The 17522-nt window shown below is 51.3% G+C and overlaps 2 protein-coding genes across 5 annotated transcripts; both read right to left on the bottom strand.

Annotated features, from left to right (window-relative positions):
• Positions 1 to 271: 271 nt before the first annotated feature.
• plppr3b (phospholipid phosphatase related 3b) lies at positions 272 to 8805 on the bottom strand. Of its 3 annotated transcripts, none has more exons than XM_047588227.1 (8): positions 8487 to 8805; positions 4957 to 5084; positions 4669 to 4854; positions 4422 to 4548; positions 3128 to 3317; positions 2991 to 3048; positions 2456 to 2707; positions 272 to 2366 (listed from the first exon to the last, which is right to left on the bottom strand). In XM_047588227.1, exons 2-8 carry the CDS (start codon positions 5062 to 5064, stop codon positions 978 to 980), a joined length of 2310 nt encoding a protein of 769 aa, XP_047444183.1. In that variant the 5' UTR covers positions 5065 to 5084; positions 8487 to 8805; the 3' UTR covers positions 272 to 977. The 3 variants fall into 3 exon arrangements, with proteins under 3 accessions (XP_047444183.1, XP_047444182.1, XP_047444184.1); XM_047588226.1 differs by having other exon boundaries at positions 4957 to 5068; XM_047588228.1 differs by having other exon boundaries at positions 2534 to 2707; positions 4957 to 5068; positions 8487 to 8804.
• Positions 8806 to 9685: 880 nt separating this feature from the next.
• On the bottom strand, positions 9686 to 16677 carry med16 (mediator complex subunit 16). 2 transcript variants are annotated; one of them, XM_047588353.1, is made up of 16 exons: positions 16288 to 16427; positions 15978 to 16123; positions 14427 to 14534; positions 14165 to 14334; positions 13745 to 14026; positions 13514 to 13663; positions 13332 to 13437; positions 12861 to 13016; positions 12569 to 12786; positions 12235 to 12441; positions 11944 to 12154; positions 11729 to 11862; positions 11461 to 11653; positions 11145 to 11361; positions 10978 to 11061; positions 9686 to 9919 (listed from the first exon to the last, which is right to left on the bottom strand). In XM_047588353.1, the coding sequence occupies exons 2-16, from the start codon at positions 16114 to 16116 to the stop codon at positions 9793 to 9795; spliced, it is 2502 nt and encodes an 833-aa protein (XP_047444309.1). In that variant the 5' UTR covers positions 16117 to 16123; positions 16288 to 16427; the 3' UTR covers positions 9686 to 9792. The 2 variants fall into 2 exon arrangements, with proteins under 2 accessions (XP_047444309.1, XP_047444308.1); XM_047588352.1 differs by having other exon boundaries at positions 9687 to 9919; positions 16415 to 16677.
• Positions 16678 to 17522: the final 845 nt, after the last annotated feature.

Here is a 17522-nt window from a genome sequence, read left to right as displayed (position 1 = left end):
GTTTTGATACCAGAACCCTTTCATGTCCTTCATGGGCCAAGAGGTTCTGCAGGTTCTATTGTTACTGATGTTTCATTCAGAATTTCAGCCTGTTCAGAGATTCTACGCTGCAGGTTTTTAACACAGGCCCGTTCCCCATGGCAACCAGTGTCATCTGACACTTCATCCCCATCTTCATTTTCATCTTTCACCTTCATCTCACTACTGGATGTCTCTGAAGAAGATAACAAAAAACATTCTACTGTGTAGAAAAGAGGAATGAAAAGGAAACTGGAATCATGGAGTTTTATTTCTGTCGTCGTGGCGACCACACAGCATGCAGCATCTCCATCTCTGACAGATTGTTTAGCAGCAGATTTTCTTTTACATTCAGTGGAAACCTCTCAGAGATGAACTGTGAACACATGCAACATTAACACTCTTCAGTTCTTCATATTTACAGAAACTCTCTGGTTTCACGTTTCCACAACAGAACAACCAACATTCACTAAAATATTATATTACAGCTTTAAAATGAAATCAGTGTTTTATCAGTTTAAATATTCACACACAGACTTACAGCCTCGACCAATCAGAGAGCAGCTCACAAAACATGCTGAGAATCACTATAGCAACCAAGCGATGACAACACCAGTCCAGGAAATATAGAGTTTGTGTAAGAGGTTCTGGGTTTGAATCATGGATCCAGTGTGTTGTATGGCTCAGATTCTAATGCAGAGTTCTGGTAACTCCAGATAATTCATTTAATGAGTCGCCACGAAAACTGTCCCCCTACTTTCTCATGTCTCTGCTAAAGATCCAGACACTGTCCTGGTCCACTGAAGTACACCGTTGGACATGTACCGGAAAGCTCAGACTGAACCAAGCAAACCAGAACAAGTCCAACAGGTCAGAACCAAATCCCCCCACCCCCCAGAGACTGAGGTAAGACGTTGAACCACCAACCCTCTGGATGGAAACATTCATCATAATGCTCACTAGTCCTTGAACCTCCGTCCCTGCAAACTCTTATAATAGTTCTCCTGTTCAGTCTGGTTTCGGATCTCCCGGTCCAACAGAACTAGCGCCGTCTTGCGTCTCATGGCCATTTCCCTGCGCTGAGCGTCCACTGAGATCTCACACTGTGGGTGTGATGTGGGCGGAGTCAGGCAGGGGTCAATCAGGGCGCACGGTGAGGCGGACCGGCGTGGATGGAAGCTGCTGCCGCGGGCTGCAGAGTCTCCTCTGTTGTTGAGGTCGTAGGTGTCTCGTGGGTCGCTCCCATTGGACGGACCTGCCCACTCCCACGGTGTCCCGTTCCCTGTAAGGGGCGGGGCCTGGGGAGGAGTCGGGGCTCGGACAACGGGATGGTGGGAGGCATGGGCGTCCACGGTGATGATGGCTGACCCCTGATGCTCGGAGGGAGGGCGGTAGTGAGGTGAGCTGACGGTGGAGGAGGTACTGGAGCAGGTGGAAGTGGTTTCAGAAGACCTGTCCCCGGAGGAGGAGGAGGGCAGAAGGCCCTGCTGCTTTGACATGGCGATGACCTGCATTAGTCGTGGCTGGTTGGCGGCGCCGCGGGATGACGCCTCCACGCTCGTCTTCTCCCGGATGGCGAGCCACTTGGCCCGGGTCAGGGCACTTTTAGGGGACACGGGTGGAGGGCCAGCTTCAGGAATCTGTGGAGGTCTAGGAGTTGCCACAGCTTTGGCGCCCCCTGGAGGTGGTGTAGGGTTACGGCTCGACCTTCCAGACTGCACTGCAGGCTGGAACAGGGGGAGCTGAGACCCCCCATCGTCGGCCCCCACAGAGCTCACCTCAGAGCCGTCCTCGCTGGCTTCACGCTCCGTCTCATCCTGGAGGCTCAGCCCTCGCATCTCCAGGGACTTCTGCTTCCACTCCGAGACCAGCTGCTGCGACCGCATCGGGTCCACGGGAACCTGCACGGCCTTCAGGCGCCGCTGCACCGGCTGCAAGGCCTGGACCGGCTGGACTGGCTGGACTGACTCCCCATGTCCGTCGCTGGACCCCAGCACTCCGTTAACATTCATACTGGCCCTGGGCAGCGTGTTACTGAACGTTAGCATGGTCTCTTTGCCCATGGGGCTCCGGGGAGCCAGCAGCTCCACGTCCACGCTGGCCCTCTTCAGATCCCCCATGGAGCCCTTCTCCCTCTGCAGGGGCCCCAGACCCTCCAGCCGGTCCATGGGGGCCGGAGCAGCCGTGATCTCATCATTACTCTCGGAGGCGGAGGCGGGGCCCTTGTTGTAGACGGACTCATGTCCTCGTTCCGTCAAAGCTCGGAGTGGGTCCTCCTTTGGTGGTGGAGCGTGGGGGGGCGGGGTGACATCATCAGAGGACTGAAAGTTGGAGACGGCGTGAAGCGCCTGAAAGACGAAGAGACAACAGATCAACCAGAGACCTAGAGACGGGTCATATCAGGGTTATACATGGTTTAAAGTTTAACTTCCTGTTCCTTTTGTCCTTTTCCACTCCGCCTGTTTCCCGTTTTATGCTGAAGCCGTTTCCATGTCAACAGAGGGTGGGGTCTCACCAGGTAGGCGGCAACGAAGGCTCCGACCAGGAAGCCCACGTAGACGTCGATGGGGTGACTGCGATGCTGAGTGACCTGAGTCAGACCGGTCAAGACCGCGGCCATGGAGAAGACAAAGACCAGGACTGGCTTCAGGAGCTTAGTGCTGTCTGAGATGGTGGAGTTAAAGTACATCTGAGGAAACACAGGAGACACAAGAGACATCTGAGAGGAGACACAAGAGACATTATCATACCTCGTCTGTCTCCACCTCTGGATGGAGCTGTTGTGTTTTGTGTCCTTGGATGTTGGATGTCTTGGTTAATTTCATTAAAGTGGACCAGACCAAACATCTGGTTCTGGTCAAAGTGGGTCAGGACTGAGGGGGACTGAGTCCTCAGAGACTCGTCCACAGACACAAACTAAAGTTTAGTCTTGAAACAACCTTGGTGAGGAAGTTTTGTTTTGTCCCACTTACAGAGACATAGACGGCAGCGAAGGCCGACAGCGTTGCATGCTGGGAAGGAAACGTCTTCCTGTCAACAGAGAGCAGTGGACAACTCAGTGGACAACTCAGTGGACAACATCAACACTAGCAGGAAGTGTGAGGAGCACCTGGCAGCCATGATGGCGTGCTGGTCGTGTCCGGAGCAGATGTCCCTGGTGACGTAGGCGTTGGTGTCACATGACGCCAGCGTGTAGTTGGGTTTACACACAGTCAGGAAGAAGGGGGCGTGGTACCCGGTGGACAGCTGGACGATGTCCGTCAACAACGCCGTGGCACACAGGCCGAAAACATGGACACCTGGACACAGACAGACAGGTGAGACAATAACACCTGGACACAGAGACAGACAGATGAAACCTGGACAGAGACAGACAGGTGAGACAATAACACCTGGACACAGAGACAGACAGATGAGCCCTGGACAGAGACAGACAGGTGAGATGATAACACCTGGACAGAGGAAGACAGGTGAGATGTTAACATGTCTCTCTGTTGTGGTCAAATGTGTCTCAAATGTGTCTCAGGTGTGTCTCATGTGTCTCATGAGTCTCAGGTGTGTGTCAGGTGTGTCTCATGAGTCTCAGGTGTGTCTCATGTAGGGCTGTAGCGATACACTAATCTCACGATATGAGACACGATGTAATAGACCTGAATCATTTTCTGAAAGATTTCAAAGGGACAGTGTGATTTTGGTGACATCTTGCGAATGCTCCATTGACCTGGATTGAATGAACTGAACTGAAAAATAAAAGCGTCAGTTACACAATACATGGCTGTGACTGGACAGAGAGTCTACAGCTTGGAAATGCTGGACAAAATGAATCAAAGATGTGGTGAGACAATTGTGTTATTATTAAATATATCATTATCACTGTTTTTATCGTTAATATCAATCGTTTTGAGTAGAAACCATAGCATATATATATATGAGTAGACACCATAGTGTATATATATATATGAGTAAACACAGCTTCCCCCTGAACAAGATGGCGGCCGCGTTGACGCATCGTTCCAATGGACAGAGGCGGCGGAGGCATCTAGTGTTTATATCTGTGGGCTTTAGGCGCATGGTGAACGTGATGGGGCCCCACTATCCTGTTCCTGTTGTTTGCCTGAATCTCCTCACACTGACTGTGTAAACATGAAGAGGAAGACGTCGGTGTGTGTGTGACAGTATCTAAACGAGTAACTTGCTGGAAATGCTCTACAGCGACACAATGCTCGCGGCTGAATAATCAATACTTTCTGGGAAAAAAAAATATTGATATATATATATATCGATAAAATTGTCCAGCCCTAGTCTCATGTGAGACTCATGAGTCTCAGGTGTATCTCGTGTGTCTCAGGTGTGTCTCATGTGTGTCTCAGGTGTGTCTCATGAGTCTCAGGTGTGTCTCGTACCTACGTAGCGGACCGTCCTCCTCAGGAAGGAGTTGAAGTTGCATCCTCCTGCGTTGATGCTTCCTTCTGGTCTGAGGAGCTTCAGCCTGGACTGGAGGCAGTAGATGACCCCTTCAACCAGCATGATCTGGACCACAAGAAAACCAGGCCGCCAAGGTACCGAGGAACAGGGGTCAGATGTTAGAGGTCAGAGATCAGGGGTTTCCAGCGGCTTCCTGTTTTAGTTTGTTAGATGATGGGGGGTTACCGAGGCGGCTGGACCCGCGAAGGCCAGACTCAGCAGCATCAACAGAGGGATCAGCTCGTCTCCTCCGTCCACGTACGGCATGCTGAGCTCTCTGTCGTGGCAACGGAAACCGACCTGAGCTGGCTGCACCACATCCGTCAGCTCCAGGAAGTACAGAGACACCATAGAAGAAGCCACAATAGGCAACTGCACAGCAACAAGAGCAACAAGGTCAACACGAGGTCTCTACTGGACCTGAGGGACGAGGTGGTCTACATCTAGTCTACGAGGCCCCGGAGCTCCTCTCACCTCCACGAAGTAGAAACATGGCAGCAGAGTCAGGCTGTCCTTGGGAGGCTTCTTCTTTATCTTCTCAGAAGAGGAGGAGGAACTCGTCATCATCATCATCATCCTCATCAATCTGTCAAACACACAAACTGTGAACACAACGTCTTTTAATGAAGTTTATAACAAAGAGACAAATAAACAGAGACATGTGAAAACTAAAATAAACCATCAGAGCTCATCAGCTGGAGAAACAGCATTGGTCTGGTCTCTAGAGTCCAGCTTAGGGTCAGGGTAGAGTCCAGGTAGAGTCCAGGTAGAGATCCATGAGACAGCAGCTGCTACAATATTCTACTGGTACACATGGTGGCGCTGCTGCTTATTGACACACAAACAAACTGAGATCAGATCTTCAGTGCTGCTGGGGACGCATTTAAATTAAGACCAGATCATCATCATCATCACTGTTATGGCCACTGGGATTCGTGATCCGTGAGCTCCCAGATGCAGCAGATTTTCTCCTGGATTGTCACACCCCAGGAAAGATTGGTCGAGGTTTCTTTTTAAATGCCGTAGTGCGACACTCTGGAAACTCCCCTGAGGTTTGCCCGAGAACCAAATATGTTCAAGTTACTTGTTAGAGTGTGTTTAGCTATTAAGCACTAGTCTGCATTTGGACTCTATTTTGGTCACACTGGCTAGATTCTCTTTGTATAGACACATTTAGTTTTGGGTGTTCTTTGTTAGTGTGTTTTGCTTTAGTGAAGGAGAAACGATTTTCTTTTGAGATCTTATTTTTAGCTCAGACTTGGATTAACTTTTTAGTGTTGTTGCACGCAGTAATAAAACCTATTTCACCTGGTTTCAGTGTTGCTTCCCTTACTCTTACCAGAGCTGGGTTTTAACATGGGTCAGTTTGATCTCCTGCAGGGTTTGGCCAATCAATTCAGTTCAATTTTATTTATATAGCGCCAATAACAACACAAATCGCCTTAAGACGCTTCACAAAAACCAGCCTGAAACCTCCAGAGCAGCCTGAGGGAAAAACTCCTTGAGAACCAGCTCATATGGAGGAACCATGTCCTGAAGACCAGCCGGGTAGAACCAGAGAAGATAGAGAAGAAGAACAGGAGAAACTAGATAAACTAACTTCTGTCATAGACACAAACATCAGGCTGGAGGAAACATGTAGGATCTAGTAATATAACACATAGCTGAGGATCTATGAGACAGTTCGTGAGTAACAGGAATCATGGGCAGGTTTACATCAACTAGATCTGTGTAGAAAAGATTAATCTGGTATTTCGCATCATGAAAAAATTGCGTAAAAGGAGTTAAAACCCTTAATTCTGGGCAAATAGACTGAATTAAGTGTACTTGTGTTGCCAATGTAGTCTGAGTTTGTGGCTGCTGATCTGCCTGAAGCAACTGATGCTTCGGAGGAATCTAAAGTGGATGACGGGGTTGGTGGTGGGTCTAACTCCTGTCACGCTCCCTATTTGTCTCTTTTTCCTCTGAAAGTAGTGCTGGTTCCAGAGTCTTTCCTGACTGTGGCCACAGACTCAGAGAAAGAACAGCACAGGCCGTTCCAACTCGAGCTGAGGAGGTTAGAAATGGAAACTGACAAAGCAGCACGACTGCAACAGTTAGAGCTTGGGACTAAAACCTATGTACGTTTCTCCAGTCAAGACTACACACCTCATGTGTAGGTGCATCTCATCTGATGTCACTAACTATATTTCATTGGTACCACATTTTCGTGAGACGTGGGACTCTTAACTTTGCAACTTTACAGTGGCCATCTGACTTTTGGTCACTTGTTTGCAGTTCTCCAGCATCGTTTGCTACAATGCAACATCAGTGGTAAAGCACACAAGAGGTTGTTGCCACACTTCCTATAGAGGGTAGCATGGATTATGATACCTTGTTTGGTCCTGTTTTTCCAGAGGACACTGAGCTGAGGAAGGAACAGAGAACTGCCACGTGGAAAAGGGAGCCTGAACGCCTCACGAGCTTAGTTGTTGAGCTGGTTTGTAAGAATCATCATCACCTTCATCATCAAGATCATCATCATCGGCATCATTGTTCAACCACTCAGATACTGTAGGTGAGTGGCTGACTTTACTGATGCTCTGCAGCGTATTTACACCTCCTGATCAAAAATAAAAGCTCCTCCCCTCTAGTCTGTGGGCGGAGCTCCTCCAGCTTTGACTCCATTGGTTCAATAAGAAGCTTCTCCAATGTCTCCAGGTTTCTTCCATCCAGTGTTTTTAGTTCAGATCTTGTGTTGATGATGTCAGAGTCTGAGTCTCCAGCTCGTCCCAAACCTTCTCTCTGGGTTCAGGTCTGGACTCTGGTCTGGGTTCAGGTCTGGACTCTGGTCTGGTCTCATGCTCCCTGAACCTCTTTCTCTATCTGAGCCCCATGAATCCTGGTGGTGTCGTCTTGGAACATGGAAGAAAAACTCCATGAATGGAAGAACCTGCTCCTTCAGTGTATTTAGGGAGTCAACTGACCTCATTCTCTGAACCTGGACCTGAACAACGGCACCAACTCCACGTCACAGCCCTGCAGACCCTCCTCCAGACTAACATCTCCTCCTCCAGACTAACATCTCCTCCTCCAGACTAACATCTCCTCCACCAGACTAACATCTCCTCCTCCAGACTAACATCTCCTCCACCAGACTAACATCTCCTCCTCCAGACTAACATCTCCTCCACCAGACTAACATCTCCTCCTCCAGACTAACATCTTCTGTGTCTTTCCACATGGTTGTTGAAGAAATGAGAAGCTCCTCATTGCATCAGTTGGTCTTAAAGAACCTGTTGAACTAATGATCCACCAGGAGGCGCTGGACTATGAGCTCAGATGCAGGTGGAGGAGACTCTTATTTTAGCCATGTTAGTGTCCATCACACACTAACACACACTAACACAAGCACTAAAATACACTAACACACCAACAGACACACTAACAGACACACTAACAGACACACTAACACACACTGATACACACTGATACACACTAACAGACACACTAACACACACTAACAGACACACTAACACACACTAATACACGCTAACACACACTAACAGACACACTAACACACACTAATACACACTAACAGACACACTAACACACACTAACAGACACGCTAACACACACTAACACACACTAACAGACACACACTAACACACACTAACAGACACACTAACAGACACACTAACACACACTAACAGACACGCTAACACACACTAACACACACTAACAGACACACACTAACACACACTAACAGACACACTAACACACACACTAACACACACTAACAGACACGCTAACACACACTAACACACGCTAACAGACACACACTAACACACACTAACAGCCACACTAACAGACACACTAACACACACTGATACACACTAACAGACACACACTAACACAAGCACTAAAATACACCGACACACACTAACACACACTGATACACACTAACGGACACACTAACACAAGCACTAAAATACACCAACACACACTAACACACTCTGTCTTACCTGAGATCCCCTGATCTGATCCTCCTCTTCTTGTCTAATCGCTCCTCTTCTCGCTCCTTCTTGTCTCCTCCTCCTCCTCCTCCTCCTCCGCTGTGATTCTCGTCACGTTTTCTCGTCCACTAGCGGAACCGAACCTCCGCAGAGCTGCGGTCTATCGCCCGTTTCAGTCTCCGCTTCAGTCTCGGTTCGGAGCCGCGGATCCTGTTAGTTCGGGTTCTGATCCAGCCTGGTTCGTTAAAGCTCCTCCTCCGACCCGCGGATCCGAGACGAGTCCTGAAAAAAAATCCTCCTCCTCCTCCGCTTCTACTGATGCTGCACGATGTTAGTGTGTGTTAGTGTTCGTATGTGTGTGTGTGTGTTAGTGTTAGTGTGTCATTGTCAGTGTAATGTGTCAGACATAAGAACTAGAAGCTGCACTTTAACATTATATTAATAACTAATTAGTCATTAATGAGTTATTGATGATGAGGGATCAGCTGATCAGGTCTTAGAGAAATGACAACACAACAAGTTTATTAGAAAAAAGGTTTTATTTACAACATTGTGATGACTGATCAATCAACACCTGGACCCAGTTAGACCGGTTCCTCCTGGGTTCTGATCGGATGGAATCGGGCCAGCAACAGATGAAGCTGAAAACCTGAAGCTTTCCAGAGGATGGAAACCTCAGACTCAGGTCTTCACCCAACAGAACCAGGAACCATCAATGAACTCCTTTATTTTACCAGACATCACATGACCTGATGCATCATTTTAAAGGAGACACCCTGAACAACACATTTTATTTGAGCCCACTTCCCGCACAAAGGTCAGACTGAGCATGCTCAGTGAGGAACTTCCTGGTTCATCAGTGAAGTTCTCATCCATAGTTCTCTCACTTGTTCAATGGTTTTATCACTTGTTATTCCACTGAGCCAGTTACCATGGTGATCTACACTGGTAACCATGGTGATCTGTCTGGTTAAGTGAAGTAGCTCCATGAGACCAAAGACAGAAAGAACTGATGGTTCAGGTCTGTCACCTGCTGAGGTCAGGGGAGGTCGGGGGAGGTCAGGGGAGGTCAGGGGAGGTCGGGGGAGGTCGGGGGAGGTCAGGGGAGGTCGGGGGAGGTCAGGTGAGGTCAGGTCAGTGTGGGGGGAGGTCAGGTGAGTGTGGGGGGAGGTCGGGGGAGGTTGGGGGAGGTCAGGTGAGGTCGGGGGAGGTCGGGGGAGGTCAGGGGAGGTCAGGGGAGGTCAGGTGAGTGTGGGGGGAGGTCAGGGGAGGTCAGGTGAGTGTGGGGGGGAGGTCAGGTGAGTGTGGGGGGAGGTCAGGTGAGTGTGGGGGGGATCCTCCTCCAGAGACCTCCACACAGACAGTTCTTGATCCAGCGCTGCTCCCACTGCTTCATGGCGTTGGTCTTGTTGGGAGAGCGAAGCATCGTCACGCAGCCGCACCTGGAGACAGTTGACATGGTAACGATGACGGACACCTAGTTAACATCTAATCAATATCTAGTTAACATCTAATTAATGTCTAGTTAACATCTAATTAATGTCTAGTTAACATCTAATTAATAGGGCTGTAGCGATACACTAATCTCACGATACGATACGATGCAATTTGTTCGATTCGATTCGATAGATTTACATAATTTTCTGAAAGATTTCAAAGGGACAGTGTGATTTTAGTGACATCTTGCGAATGCTCCATTGACCTGCATTGAATGAACTGAACTGAAAACTGGAAGCGTCAATTACACAATACATGGCATTGACTGGGCAGAGAGTCTACAGCTTGGAAATGCTGGACAAAATTAATCAAAGATGTGGTGAGACCATTAATTTAATACATTGAAACATTGAAACTGTACCTTACGAGTCTTGGAACAGTAAATAAAGAGAGTTAAAGTTGCCTGTTCTGAACAGATTCTTTGACACTTAAGCCAAGTTGAAATTGTACCAGCCTTAACAGCAGCTTATGGCCTGTGGGCTCTGACCTACAAGTGACCACTACACAGAAAGTCTCTTCTCCACATGATCCACATTCTCTTCAGATTTTTGTTCAGAAATAGGATCTGATGGAGGTCGTAGATTACAGACTTTATTTGTCGGGATTTAAGACCTTATCTGGTGGTAAAAAACGCAGGTTTTAGGCGCACGGTGAACATGATGGAGCCCCACTATCCTGTTCCTGTTGTTTGCTTGAATCTCCTCGTGCCGACCATGGACGTATCGTAGAAGACGTCGGCGTGTGTGTAGACAAAGAATCTAGACTAGTATCTAACTTGCTGGAAATGCTCAGCGACGCCAGCGGCTGGATGAACTTATCGCTCTTTCTGCAAAGTGAACGGGGGAGAAATGGGCAGCAAGCGGAGAACCAGGAGGAACACGGGGGATTTGAATGGGACTGAATGTATCGATACTCGCGGCTGAATAATCAGTACTTTCGCGCATCGATGAAATTGCTCAGCTCTGCTGATTCACATCTGATCTAATCTGAGGCTCTGACTGACCTGGTGCAGGCTTTACTCTCCTCGGTGGGACAGACTCCCATATGAACACAACGCAGATTGTCCATCCTCTGAGAACCCGGACTCCTGAACACAAACATCATCATCACCATCATCATGAACACATCAGACTGAGACCTGGTCCTGGTGCCAGGTTAGGGGAGTATTACCTGGTGAAAACCTCCAGGGGGGCGGTGGTTCCTGCTCCGGGCAGAGATGAAGCTTTTCCAAACTGCAGCCTGAGGGGGTGTTTTCCCTGCAGCCGGACGATGACGCCGTCGTTGACCGGGAGCCAGTCCATGCTGGGGACCAGCAGCTGGCTGGGCAGCAGGCAGCACTCGTCTATCAGGCTTTCATCAGGGTCCTGGGGGGGGCCGTCGTCCCGGGCTGACAGACAGGGAATTAGTAAGAGTTTAAATGTGGTTGTGGTTTAACGGTGAGTGGCTCTGGATCTGGTTGTGGATCTGGTTGTGGATCTGGTCTTACAGCAGAGCCACAGCTTGGTGAGCAGTCTGAACAGGAGCTGCATGCTGTCCTGGTTGTCTGATGTGGCCGTGAAGGTGGGCAAACATCCCGGCTTCAGCAGACCCCAGATCCTGATCATCACCAGCATCTCCCTCAGCATCCCCAGAGACGCCCCGTCCCTCATGAACCCGAACCCAGGCCGCACCATGGAACCCTGGGGGGGAGACCAGAACCATCAGAACCTTCAGTCCTAGAGTGGGACACAGTCTGGGGACCGGGATGGCCTCACCTGGTTGGGCAGGTTAGCGAGTAGGTAGAGGACAAAGTCTCCCACCCACTGGATGAGCTGCTGCAGGGACTGGAGGGGGGGTCCGTCCAACACGAACTCCTCTGTCTTCAGGTTGATCATGACCTTATCGATATCTGAGGAAACACACAGCGATAAGGGTCCGCCCCCTCTGATAGGCCCTGAACGCCGGTCTCACCTGTTCGCTCTGGTCTCACCTGTGTCGGTGTTCTTGGCGCAGATCTCCGTCAGACGGTCTCCTGGACTCTTGTCGGGAGTGTTGAGGACGTGAGGCCTCAGCAGAGACTTGAGGGTGGAGCTGATGGCGATCAGCAGCAGCTTGGCGTGGAAATCACAGGCTCGGGCCGCCGTGGCCGTGGAGAGTTTACAGAGAGACGCCTTCACGGCCACGATACGAGTGGCCAGCACCTGGAACAGGAGGCAGCACTGAGCATGAGTCTGGTAAAGAGCTGACGTGTTGGTGCGAGGTTCATAGAGGTTTCTGAGACCTGCTGCAGAGCCTGGTTCTGCCTCATGTACTCCTCATGCAGCTTCTCCACCAGGTTGTGCACCATGCTGGGCTGGACGTGCAGCAGGACGTCCCACCAGTCGTAGCCGGTCACCATGCAGTACTCCAGCAGGAACAGCAGGTGGCGCAGCGTAGTGTTCATCTCCAGCACCTGACCCATCGAGGGCGACACCCGCAGCATGTGGAGCTGAAACCACAACAAACACAAAAGTTTCAAAGAAGAGACGCTGCTCTGGACCAGAGGACAGGCGACCGTACATGTCCTCGTGTCTTCAGTTAGTTTTGCGTCCAGGTACGCGCCCCCTGACCCCCACCTTTCCGTGGTTGTCCACTCCAGCCAGAGCCAGTGAGGTCCAGGAGAACTGCAGGGCCTTAAAGTGGAGGGCGGGGCCTGTGGTCCTCTGGCGTTTGATGGCTGACTCGTCTCCGGGTCTCTGAGCTGAGGACGAGGACCCGTAGAAGACACCCATGGTGTGGAGGGACAGGCGGTGGAGGATCTGGATACTGCCGTCATGAAACGCTAGAGCCAGACCTGGAACCAGAACAGACCCTCAGAGATTCTGGTCTCTCTGACCTACGATGACATGTCCACGTTCTCCTTCTCACCCAGCCCGGGGCAGAACTTGGTGTCTGACGCCACCTTCAGGTCGGTGTTGGAGATGGAGATGGGCAGTTTGGGCAGAGCCACGGCCGACACTCGCTCCAGGTCGTTGGTGGTCGTCAGGATCCTCCACTTCAGGATGGTCGGCTGCTTCTCCCCCACTGGACAGAGGTCAGAGGTCAGACAGGAGGTCAGATACAGGAGGTCAGAGGTCACACACAGGAGGTCAGATACAGGAGGTCAGAGACAGGAGGTCAGAGGTCACACACAGGAGGTCAGAGGTCAGACAGGAGGTCAGAGACAGGAGGTCAGAGGTCACACACAGGAGGTCAGATACAGGAGGTCAGATACAGGAGGTCAGAGGTCACACACAGGAGGTCAGAGGTCAGAGACAGGAGGTCGGGGGTCAGACACAGGAGGTCGGGGGTCAGACACATCCCTGGGTCCTCCTCTCACCAGTCGGACCAGGTTCTTACCGACGGGTGATCGGTGCTGGAAGATGTTGTTGACAGGAAGTCCCTCCTTCCTCAGAGACCAACACTCCACGATGCTGCCAGTCTGATTGGACGCACACAACAGAACCTGGAACACAAACCCCCTGTCAGGTTCTGGGTTTCTGGAGTTTCTGGGGAAACTGGTCAGGCCTGGTTCTGGTTACCTGCTCCGAGTTCTCCTTGGTGAGGAACTTGAGGTGGGTGACGGCCGGGTACTTCTCTCTCCTCAGGGCGTCGGTGGTGCAGCGCAGGAAGAGCGATGGCAGCAGCTCGGTGTCGATGCGACACTTCTCACTGACCACGCTCACCACCACCTGTACACAACACAGCCGGTCACCTGTGGACCAACGCCCCCCACCAACAACCCCCCCAACAACCCCCGGGTTGACCCTGACCTTGTAGAACTGAACGGGGGAGGAGCTGCTGCCGTCGGTGGCCGCCACCACAATGTTGCCTCCCCCAGTGAAGGAGATGTCGGCCAACGCCACTCGTCCTCTGAGTCGACACAGACTCTCGCTGGCCGTTAGCAGAGCGCCGCCCGGCTTCAGCAGCGACACGGTGACCAGACCGCTAACCGTCACGGCCAACCAGCCCTCCATGGGCTTCCCCCCAAACAGAGTCAGCGACGGAGAGAACTTCACCCGGGAAAACTTCTCTCCGAAGTTAGTGGAGCCGGACTGAAGATAAACAGGAAAACACAGGACAGAGACGTGATGTCGGCGCGTTGTGGAGTTTAGTTTAATGGGTTGTTATCAGTATTTAACATGTTGTTGGTGTGTTGTTAGTGTGTAGTTAGCATGTTGTTGGCATGTTACCATCTCCACGTGCAGCGCCAGTTTGACGCCGTTGTGCAGCCAGCTCAGAGCTACGATGGGGTCTCCGTCCACGGAGCTGGACAGGACGCTCTTCCAGCTGTTCACCAGGTGATCCGACATCGACCAACATTTAATCTGCCCATCGCCATCGGCCGAAAGCAGCCTTGAGCCTCCACACACACACACACACACACACACACACACACAGTTACAAATACAACAACAACGACAATAACAAGACTCCAGCTGACTCAGACCTCACCTGATTGGTCCCACTCCAGACAGGAAATGACCTCAGCGTGACCTGAGTTGATAGAGTAAACATCCCAGGGGTGTTCGGTGTCGATGATGTGGATCATGTGACTGACATCTGGAACACAAACTCAGCTCATTACCACCACTGAGCTACAGCTCAGGGAGTCTGGGAGTCTGGGAGTCTGAAGGTCTGAAGGTCTGAAGGTCTGGGGGTCTGAGGGTCTGGGGGTCTGAAGGTCTGAGAGTCTGATGGTCTGGGGGTCTGGGAGTCTGAAGGTCTGGGAGTCTGGGGGTCTGGGGGTCTGGGGGTCTGGGAGTCTGAAGGTCTGAGGGTCTGGGGGTCTGGGGGTCTGGGGGTCTGAGGGTCTGGGAGTCTGAAGGTCTGGGAGTCTGAAGGTCTGGGAGTCTGAGGGTCTGAGGGTCTGAAGGTCTGAAGGTCTGAAGGTCTGGGGGTCTGAGGGTCTGCGGGTCTGAGGGTCTGAGGGTCTGGGGGTCTGGGGGTCTGGGGGTCTGAGGGTCTGCGGGTCTGCGGGTCTGGGGGTCTGGGGGTCTGAGGGTCTGGGGGTCTGGGGGTCTGGGGGTCTGAAGGTCTGCGGTTCTGGGGGTCTGAGGGTCTGGGAGTCTGGGGGTCTGAGGGTCTGAAGGTCTGAGGTTCTGGGGGTCTGAGAGTCTGGGAGGTCTGGGGGTCTGGGGGTCTGGAGGTTTGAGAGTCTGGGGGTCTGGGGGTCTGGAGGTCTGGGGGTCTGAGGGTCTGGGAGTCTGGGGATCTGAGAGTCTGGGGGTCTGGGGGTCTGAGGTTCTGGGGGTCTGAGGGTCTGATGGTCTGAGGATCTGAAGGTCTGAGGGTCTGAGGGTCTGGGGGTCTGAGGGTCTGAGGGTCTGATGGTCTGAGGATCTGAAGGTCTGAGGGTCTGAGGGTCTGGGGGTCTGAGGGTCTGAAGGTCTGAGGGTCTGATGGTCTGAAGGTCTGAGGGTCTGAAGGTCTGAGGGTCTGAAGGTCTGAGGGTCTGATGGTCTGAGGGTCTGAGGGTCTGAAGGTCTGAAGGTCTGAAGGTCTGAGGGTCTGAGGGTCTGAGGGTCTGAGAGTCTGGGAGTCTGGGGGTCTGAGGGTCTGGAGGTCTGGGGGTCTAAGGGTCTGGGGGTCTGGGGGTCTGGGGGTCTGAGGTTCTGGGGGTCTGAGGGTCTGAGGGTCTGATGGTCTGAGGATCTGAGGGTCTGAGGGTCTGAAGGTCTGAGGGTCTGAGGGTCTGAAGGTCTGAGGGTCTGATGGTCTGAAGGTCTGAGGGTCTGAGGGTCTGAGGGTCTGAAGGTCTGAAGGTCTGAGGGTCTGAGGGTCTGAGAGTCTGGGAGTCTGGGGGTCTGAGGGTCTGAAGGTCTGGAGGTCTGGAGGTCTGGGGGTCTAAGGGTCTGAAGGTCTGGAGGTCTGGAGGTCTGAGGGTCTGAGGGTCTGAGGGTCTGAGGGTCTGGAGGTCTGGGGGTCTAAGGGTCTGAAGGTCTGGAGGTCTGGAGGTCTGGGGGTCTAAGAGTCTGAGAGTCTGATGGTGTCTTGTGTTTGTACCTTTGTCGTCATCGTCGTTCTTTAGGTCCGTGGTGAAGGCCACCAGGTTCCTGCAGGACCAGGAGCAGACCAGAGGGATGGAGGGACAGTGGGTGCTCTTAGGACGCTTCTCCCACTCACACACATAAGCCAGCTCCATGTCTCACCTGGAGGACAGGTAGACAGGCAGGTAAGGGGACACGTAGGGGACAGGTAGACAGGCAGGTAAGGGGACAGGTAAGGGGACAGGTAGGGGACAGGTAGGGGACAGGTAGGGGGACAAAAGATAAGAGGGACAGGGGGACAGGAGGTAGGGGCTCGATCAAACCACCTGGAGCTGGTTCTGTACGCAGAGCTGAACCCGGTTCTGGTTCCGTCGAGATCAGATGAATCAATGAACGAATTCAGATTTAACTTTAACTCAACGGCTCGTTTAGCCGTTAGCATCGTTAGCTTACCAGACTCCTTCGGCTCCGGTGACGCAGATTAAACGTTTATTCTGGGTACAAGAATGAATATACGACTCGAAACAGAACCCGGTTCAGATGATCGGGATGCGAAACCGGTCCTTAGCTCCGGTAGCACCGTTAGCACGGTTAGCTCCGGTAGCTAACAGAGCGCTCAGTTCAACAAAGCGTCAGGACCTCTCGGTTGGCTAGTTTCTTCTTCTTCTTCTTCTTCTTCTTCTTCTTCTTCTTCTTCTTCTTCTTCTTCTTCTTCTTTTCCGGCAGGCTAGATGCATGGCGGCATGTTGCTGCCTCTCGCTGGTTAGTCGTGGTACTGCATCAAAGGGAGAGAATTCCAATAGTTATGAAATCCAGGACTGCGGTAAAAGTCTGGGGCTGCCTTTCCGACGTTTTTAAAAACATTTCCAGAGATATTTTGTCTATTCCAGAGTCTGATACCACAGCGAACAACTGCCCTCTTTTCTCTTTATATAAGAGACACTTCATTAAGACATGTTCCACAGTCTGTTGTTTTTTGCAGATCCTGCAGAGCCCATCCTCATGTTTCCCCATCTCTGACAGACCACAATGCCCTAACCTGAGTCTGTCATCATCACAGTTTATCTCCTTCCTTTTCCAAGATAGCACTTTTTAGACTTTACGTGTTCTGTATGGAGAAAAAAGTGTCCTTTCTCCTCACTCTCCTACTACTTCTGCCACAGAGTTAAACTTGTCAGAACAGATACACCCGCCTCTAGTTTAAACTGTTCCACCCACTTTAGTGCTCAGATAATAGCAGTCAGCTCTGTTGTATAGACTGATACTGCCCCAGACATTCATTGATCTTATGTGACAGTTTGTGAGTATAACAGGAATCATGGGCAGGTTGGTGAATAGTTCATCTAGGTAGGAGTGGACACCTGGAGGAGGACATGAAGACTGGGACAGATGTAGTTTATGGAGCTCCACAGGTCTGATACACAGACTCCAGACCATGAAGACTGGGCTGGTTGATGAGGCCACGGCAGCAGATGTAGCTTAGAACTCCACAGGTCAGATATTCAGCCTCCAGACCAGAGACCCTCACAAGGAGATGGAGGGGAGAGAGGGAACCACAGTG

This window comes from Mugil cephalus, chromosome 6, assembly GCF_022458985.1.
Source record: "Mugil cephalus isolate CIBA_MC_2020 chromosome 6, CIBA_Mcephalus_1.1, whole genome shotgun sequence".
NCBI classification, from domain to species: domain Eukaryota; kingdom Metazoa; phylum Chordata; class Actinopteri; order Mugiliformes; family Mugilidae; genus Mugil; species Mugil cephalus.
This window is presented reverse-complemented; position numbering and strand designations above follow the sequence as displayed.